The 7781-nt window shown below is 44.4% G+C and overlaps 1 protein-coding gene across 2 annotated transcripts; it reads left to right on the top strand.

Annotated features, from left to right (window-relative positions):
* The first annotated feature begins 221 nt into the window (after positions 1-221).
* prkacbb (protein kinase, cAMP-dependent, catalytic, beta b) lies at positions 222-7764 on the top strand. Of its 2 annotated transcripts, XM_047027620.1 has the most exons (11): positions 222-570; positions 3059-3067; positions 3733-3794; positions 3910-4038; positions 4263-4361; positions 5000-5082; positions 5235-5361; positions 5453-5548; positions 5673-5795; positions 5912-6076; positions 6191-7764. In XM_047027620.1, the coding sequence occupies exons 1-11, from the start codon at positions 525-527 to the stop codon at positions 6314-6316; spliced, it is 1065 nt and encodes a 354-aa protein (XP_046883576.1). In that variant the 5' UTR covers positions 222-524; the 3' UTR covers positions 6317-7764. The 2 variants fall into 2 exon arrangements, with proteins under 2 accessions (XP_046883576.1, XP_046883577.1); XM_047027621.1 differs by lacking the exon at positions 3059-3067 and having other exon boundaries at positions 224-570.
* Positions 7765-7781: the final 17 nt, after the last annotated feature.

Genomic DNA, 7781 nt, shown 5'->3' with positions numbered 1-7781 from the left:
TGAGTGGAGGTTTGCAGTTTGTTTTGTGGGTTGGCTGACCCTGCTGTGGAAGTGACTGCTTGGATGGTCCTCAAGTTAATATCCTAAGGCCTGTACTCTTGGCCTAGGCTGGGTATAGCCTGGAGCAGATATTTAGTGCTATGCTTTTTCTTTCGCCTGAAGAGGGCAGTAATCAGTCTAGACTGCCGCTAATTTAAAAGAAGAAGAACTTCGAGAGGCGGAAGTAGATCAAGTACGATGTCTCGAAACCAGAGATCTCTGCCTGAGCAAAGCGTCCAATAACAGAGAATGCTTGTGGGAGAAGTGACCGCTAGCTGGATGTCAGAGATAGTCGGGGCGGAAAACATCGCTACCAAAGGGGTTGAATAGGGCTGCTGACAATATATTTCATAGTTGGTTGTATCATTACATTGCTATCGAGTTGCATTAACATTTTAATGTTATAAGCAAGGAGCGGGGGCATATTTCTGTAGTTAGCTACCACCATCTCCCGCAGTCTTAGCGATCGCCGTGTCTTCCATACGATGGGAAACGCTGCCACTGCCAAGAAAGGCAACGAGCTAGAGAGCGGTGAGTTAAAATATGTCAACACGCTCAAATGTATTTAGATACAGAGAACAGCACCTACATCAAATTCAGTTTAGAGAGCCAATATTTTAAAATAAGGTTGGGGCTCACATGGTCTTTTTCTATACATGCAGTTGGAATTTGGCTAGTCTTACCCAGCAAAGCTACAATTTTACATGCATAACGTTCGATTATGCATTTGCTGTGTACTAACTCCAGCTGTTCTTGTATTTATAGTTATAGGAAGTGTCCATTATAGGCCAACTAATTGGAACATGCTGGTCAAGTTATGTGAGCCAGTTTGATCATTAGCAACATTTTTAGACGATGTTGTCATTGGCAACCCTATTTTAGCGAGGGGGCTGGGTTGGGTAATCTAGCTACTTTTGCTACAGAGGAAGACTATCTAACTTTACAGATGCCGAGTGTCAGCTTTCTCTTTAGCTAGCTAGATAGCTGTTGCCATCTAAACGATATGCATGTGTTAGTCACTTGGTTTTAAGACTTAACGGCCTGGGGAAGATATATGTACAGCTAGCCTGTCTGCTATCATTCTACTTGGTGGATTAAGTCTGCAACAGGCCTTAGCTAACAAGCGAGAACCTGGCGAACCTGTTAGCTTACCAGTTATCTGGCATTGTTAGCACTAACCATTTGGCGTCTGAAAGCTAACGGTAACAGGCTACTGTACCGGGCCAGTGTCTTGACTGGAGACGGCCCCGAGCCTATAATCCACTGTTGGTCGCAGAGCTAAATGCATTGCTATTACCGGGGTCGGGGTTTTAGACCTAGAAAGTAATTCCGGCGATGATGGCCTGCTGTTGGTATATTGTGGTTGCTGCATGCAACTGTTGTATAGCTATCATAGCTTGAAAGCTAATATGGGTGGTTCTGCAACACATCTTCATGTGTACGAATGCTACCTAACTGTATTAATGTTGGAGTAATCCATGGCCACACAAAAGTCATTGTAGACAGCCATGGCGTGCTATATCATTAGAAAGCAGTTAGCCTTTTTTGTTATTCTTGATTTACTGTATAAACACAGCTTTCTCCCAGAGCGCACAGAGCGTGACCAAATATGGTGAAGATATGACAAATGCTCTTGTTCCCATTCATAAAACCAGGCTTTACTACAACCACCCCAAGTGATTTATCACACCAATCTTTTTTGTTTAGAGTTCCTGTTCTGATGTAGGTAGAGCTAAGGTTCTGTGTCTTTCACACACGCACACGCTCACACACACACACATTTGTACTGTGTGTACAATCACACACACACAGTTTGTCATTGACTGGAAAGGCTTGTCATCAGACCTTCGTCAGAGGATAAGCTGAATTACAAGCTTTGAAAGGTTTGACGTAACAAGCCTTTAGCCTGCATTAATTTGCCATGGTATGCTTTGACGTATTTTGCTGATAACCAGTGTCCATTTGATAGTGATAAGGCAAAAATTCGTATGCTTCTCTTCGCATTTGGCTAAAGTTTAGATACAGAATTGGTGTTGGTTTGTAGTCAAATTTCAGTGGGACAACGCTCATTAAATTGGTTAGACTTGTTAACTTACTTAATTTGTGTTAACGACATACCTCTTTGTTTCTTCATTCTGTTTTACGTTCTGGAAGCCTACATTCACTTGGAAATAGTTGAATTGATTTAGTATGCTACATGCACTTGGAAGTGTAAGTATTTATGGCCGCTAACCTGCATCAAGGTTGTTAAGGGGTGTCATTTCGTTTTATGACTCTTATGAATCTGCTGGTGTGAGATGGATTGGGGTCCTGAGACGAAGCAAACGAACCTGGTTGCGTTTCCAGATGCCCGCTGGCACCGTGGACCAGATGAGCAGGGCGCTCTGCTGGGTGGCTCTCGGAGTGCGGCCCCCGAGCAGCAGTGTCCCAAGCTGGAGCTGGGTGTTAAACCTGTCTAAGCTGACACAGTGCCCTGAGCTGCAGATTTGTCTGAAGGGTTGATTCACAAGGCGACCTGGTTCCCCATAATAGCTCTGTGGGTGTGCGTCTTTCTTAGAATAGTTTATTTTTTAATTTTTTAACACAAGAAAGATGTGATCAGACTGGACCTATAATCATCGTGTCTATTGTGTTACATGTTAGATATGCCTGTGTGGTGTGGACTGGTACATCATATATAGGCTACGCACCTTTTTTTGTCAAACTTTGTCTATTCCAGATATACAGCACTGAGAATGTGGTCATCTTGTCATCTTGTGTGTTTTGAACTTCTGTGCACCATGTTTTTCGGGGGCCATTCCAAGTGCATCGGCTTGTATTTGAGTGGCGCGGCTGTCATTGCCTTCCTGTTTACTGTTGCTTCGTCATTGCAAACTGTATGCTTCATGTCTGTTGATCCGAGATTCTTGTATGTACATAAAATCGACCTCTCTTTCTCCCTTTCTCTCTTTGTCTTTTTCCTTCCTTATCATCCCATCCATGTGGGTGATTGTTCCGGCAAATCCTTGGTGATCTATAGAGACTTTTGGTATGGCCATATTTTCCACTAGATGCCCAAAATGACAGAACTTTGCTCTCTCTAAAGACATCAAAATATGTCTTGTGATTCAGTACTACATGCATTGCAAAAATCCCCCCCCCCCCCCCCCCCCCCTTCAAATCTCAATTGTGTCGTGTCGTCTGCACTCTGTCATTCTGGATGTCTGCTGTTGTTTCCATGTAATGTTGGTTTGTCCCTGCTTGTGTAATCAGTGTGGTGATTCTGTGTGAGTTTCTTAGGCTTTCATTAAAACAGTTTTGCTGTGGAGACAGTGATGCACAACAGCCATGCATGTCCTGGGAGTCCGGCCTCTCCTTTCCTCGTCAACCTCGACCGCCCTAATAAGACAGGAGGGGGGGAGAGGTCTCTCACGGTCATCACTTCTCACCAGTCTGTGGTGGTCGTCTTGGTTGTTTGTTGTGTGTCGTCATTCTGTGCTTCTTCAGATAGAGAACGGTGCTTTTGCTGTGTGTGTGTGTCCTCCTCAAGCCCACTTATAAAGTGGATATTGTGTGTTGGTGTTGCTAAAACCCCCTCGTCGTAAAACATCTGTTGGTGTTTGTTGCCCGCTCCATCCAGACCTCGTCTAAGTTTACAAAGTGTGGTGTTCCACGGGATTCCCTCAAGTTTTTGTTGTGTACTTCTCCTTCCAGTTAAAGAGTTTCTAGCCAAAGCCAAAGAAGACTTCCTACGGAAATGGGAGTGTCCACCACAGGTGAGCAGCGTTTTTTAGTCGTTTCCTCTCCTGTGGTAAGCAGTGGGGAACAGGAGTTAGAAGCGTATTTGGATGTCCAGTTACCCCCTTCGAGCTGACTGTGTTTCCATCGCAGAGCACCACGGGCCTAGACGACTTTGAAAGGACGAAGACCTTGGGCACAGGCTCATTCGGCAGAGTCATGCTGGTGAAACATAAAGGAACAGAGCAGTTCTACGCCATGAAAATACTGGACAAGCAGAAGGTCAGGGAGGAAAAACCACTGTTTCCCTAACGTGCTGCCCCCACCCTCACGCCACCCACATGGTTTTTATTGTTGTGAGTGACCCACATGTTAGAAATGGGGCACATACCTGGTTATTATATTAGAAGGTCTGTTCAGTACAGGTTTTGTTATTTCAGGACAGGATTAAGCAGTGTCATGCCTTCACAGCAGCTGCCTGTTGATTCATATTTTTGTCTTATCAGGTGGTGAAACTCAAACAAATAGAGCACACGTTGAACGAGAAAAGAATCCTGCAGGCTGTGTCTTTCCCCTTCCTCGTCAGGCTGGAGTATTCGTTCAAGGTACAGTCTTTTATTTTTTGTTATGCAGTATTGAAATGCAAGTAATGACAAAAGTTATAAACAAATGAGCTAAATCGTAGCATCGCAAGTACGGTATATGACAATAACAAACAATACTATACGGATACAAAATGAAATAAATAAACAAAAGACCAGGGGTACAGACCTGTTAAACAAAGACCTCAAGACTTAAATTGATCAATTGAAGTTATTTTTTGTTGGTGGAGTATTGGATTGATCAATTTCTTTTTGCAAGACATGGTACAGTCTCTGCCCTGTGCTGTCTGCTCAGTGACAGAGCCTTCAAGGTACAGTCTCTGCCCTGTGCTGTCTCAGTGACAGAGCCTTCAAGGTACAGTCTCTGCCCTGTGCTGTCTGCTCAGTGACAGAGCCTTCAAGGTACAGTCTCTGCCCTGTGCTGTCACAGTGACAGAGCCTTCAAGGTACAGTCTCTGCCCTGTGCTATCTGCTCAGTGACAGAGCCTTCAAGGTACAGTCTCTGCCCTGTGCTGTCTCAGTGACAGAGCCTTCAAGGTACAATCTCTGCCCTGTGCTGTCTGTTAGTGACAGAGCCTTCATTTGACTGGCAGCTCAATGACAGTGGAGTGGCCTGTGTGTTTGCTTGATTTCTCTCCCAGGACAACTCCAACTTGTACATGGTGATGGAGTACGTACCAGGAGGAGAGATGTTCTCACATCTAAGACGAATCGGAAGATTTAGGTGACCGTCGCTCCTCGTCACAAACAGCGTTTCGATTTTTATGTAGTTCAAAAAAGTGTTACCTTGTATGTTCAGTAAGAAGATGTTTGCTCATGCATCTACACGGTACATTCCATACAAGAGTCCCTATAACAGTCTTTTTTCCTCCACAGTGAACCCCATGCACGATTTTATGCCGCCCAGATAGTCCTGACATTCGAGTACCTCCATTCGCTCGATCTGATCTACAGAGATCTGAAGCCTGAGAACCTTCTCATTGACCAGCATGGCTACATCCAGGTTGGTAGGATTGATCGCAGGAGAGGACAGGCCTCGGGTTATATCATTTGGCTCCTCCTTGACTCCTGCCTATGTGCTGTCGCCCCGTCAGGTGACAGACTTTGGGTTTGCCAAGAGGGTAAAAGGCAGGACTTGGACGTTGTGTGGCACCCCAGAGTACCTGGCCCCAGAGATCATCCTCAGCAAGGTAAGAGCCACGTCTCCCATGTGAAAGCCACTACGGAAGAAAAGCAGTTGAAAAGGCGTTGTTTGTTTGGTGCTATTTCTGTGTTGTGGCGTGAACGACGTGTGCACCGCTGTTGTTGGACTAGGGTTACAACAAAGCCGTCGACTGGTGGGCGCTCGGGGTCCTCATCTATGAGATGGCTGCTGGCTATCCTCCATTTTTCGCCGACCAGCCCATTCAGATCTACGAGAAGATAGTGTCTGGAAAGGTAGGCGAGGCGTCCTCTTTAAAACATCAACATCCGTGCTGCTCGGTCGACAATGCCAGTTGTGAAAAGCCACAAACGTTCTCATGTTGGGGCTGCTTGCCACTGGTTCTCCGCAGGTACGATTCCCCTCCCACTTCAGCTCCGACCTCAAAGACCTGCTGAGGAACCTGCTGCAGGTGGACCTGACCAAACGCTACGGGAACCTGAAGAACGGCGTCAGCGACATCAAGAGCCACAAGTGGTTCGCCACGACGGACTGGATCGCCATCTACGAACGGAAGGTACGTGGCGGTGTGTTCTCTCGCCCGTCCGTCTCTGGGAGACGCTCAGTCGTGCCTGCCGGTGTCCTCCAGGGCTGTGTGCCAGCTTCAGGGTCTGATGTTCTTTGCCCGCAGGTGGAAGCCCCGTTCATACCAAAGTGCAGAGGCCCCGGGGACACGAGCAACTTTGACGACTACGAGGAAGAGGAAATCCGGGTTTCCTTAACAGAAAAGTGTGCAAAGGAGTTTTCTGAGTTTTAGGACACAGGAACGTGGATATATCAGGGCTAAAACACATATGAAGTAATGGGATCTTTGCACTCTTCTGAAGACGTGGGATTGAAGCAGAGACCGCCATTGTTCAAAACTATTACGTAGTCCCTTCATTCCACAAGGCTGAATGAGGTCGCCATGATCCTTTTGGTGCCGATAACACCTCACTGTTACACCCACCTGCAGTCTGCAGCAGACACCTCACTACCCCAGTATATTTTCTTTCTTTCTATTCCTTTTTTTTTTTTTTTTTTTTTTTTTTAATCTTCCCACTCTTTTTTGAACTTTGAAGCAGTTGTTGTAGTCTTGGATGTTGTGCTCCCCTTTTAAAATGTGATACTTTTCAACTTAGGAGGAAAACCCGAAACAAGGCCAAGGCCAATGTTGCGTCCACCCCGTGTAACGTCAAGATCGATTCTTTATGAGGCACAATCACACATGGTTTGTAGGGTATTGCCTATAGTTGTCGACAGTGTATATTTGTGGTCTGTTACAAGTCAAATGCTTTTATCAAGAGAATAATTGTATCTTGGACTGAAACAGGTTTTTATGTTTGGCCAGCTTTCAGAAATAGTATTTGTCCTATGTGCATATCTGTTCTGTCACTTTTGTAAGACATTTGAACACTTTGGGTGTTAAAAGCATGACCAAAATAGAAGCAATTGGACGATGTGTTAAGAGAGGGGCCCCTTCCTTTCTTTGCCTTAGAGTGCAGATTCCACTGATCCCCATGAAGTCCCATTGATCCACTGACCCATTGATGTTCACTGTACACTACTACAGAGAATGACAAAGCTGATACACAAAAAAAATGTTTTTTCCTTTGGGGTAAACATAAACATTAAGCACATTTTGAGTTACTTCATCTTATTTCAGGTCCAGATTTCAAGTACACAAATGAAAAGGGCCCTTTTTGTATATTCATTTGTGAAGGGATGTTCCTCCAATATGTGGGGATACAAGCAAAAGGAAGTCCTCTTTAGAGTGTACTGTTTCATTTATCAGTTCAGTGTAAAGTGTTGTGGCGTGAGCCTCAACCTCGTTAGTAATACCTAAAAAGTCCACACCTCCTAACATATTAATGCTATGCTGTCTGTTTGCAAACTTTGAGGGATTGCAAAGTAACAATTTTCCATGTTTTCCCTGTTGATGTTTTTGAATTGCCATCCCTGTTTGGCTCATTCTTTTGAAAGAATATAGAGTTGAAACTTTATAGATATGCATATTGTCAAAAAAGAAAAAAAAAAAGAAGATGCTTGATTTGAAGGTACAGTTTTCCTCTCACATACACTGGCTAAAAAACAAGACTGCTCCTTTGTATCACATATAATCCAGTCATTGTTCAGATCATTACATTATACGTATATACATTGTTTCATATATATGTTTTTATTTATACACATTAGAGATGCTAATAAATTTTATTTTTAAAAGTGTCAACTGTTGTTCGTTT

Source organism: Hypomesus transpacificus, chromosome 10 (genome assembly GCF_021917145.1).
Source record: "Hypomesus transpacificus isolate Combined female chromosome 10, fHypTra1, whole genome shotgun sequence".
In the NCBI taxonomy this organism is placed as follows: Eukaryota; Metazoa; Chordata; class Actinopteri; order Osmeriformes; family Osmeridae; genus Hypomesus; species Hypomesus transpacificus.
The sequence above is the reverse complement of the archived record's forward strand: the minus strand, read 5'-3'. Positions and strand labels throughout refer to the sequence as shown.

What these genes read in the sequence shown, in the direction of transcription:
- prkacbb (XM_047027620.1), top strand. Translation starts at nt 525, where the DNA reads ATGGGAAACGCTGCCACTGCCAAGAAAGGCAACGAGCTAGAGAGCG. An exon ending in AGACGAATCGGAAGATTTAG is followed by an intron (nt 5,083 to 5,234) that starts GTGACCGTCGCT and finishes TTTCCTCCACAG; the next exon opens with TGAACCCCATGCACGATTTT. An exon ending in AGAAGATAGTGTCTGGAAAG is followed by an intron (nt 5,796 to 5,911) that starts GTAGGCGAGGCG and finishes GGTTCTCCGCAG; the next exon opens with GTACGATTCCCCTCCCACTT.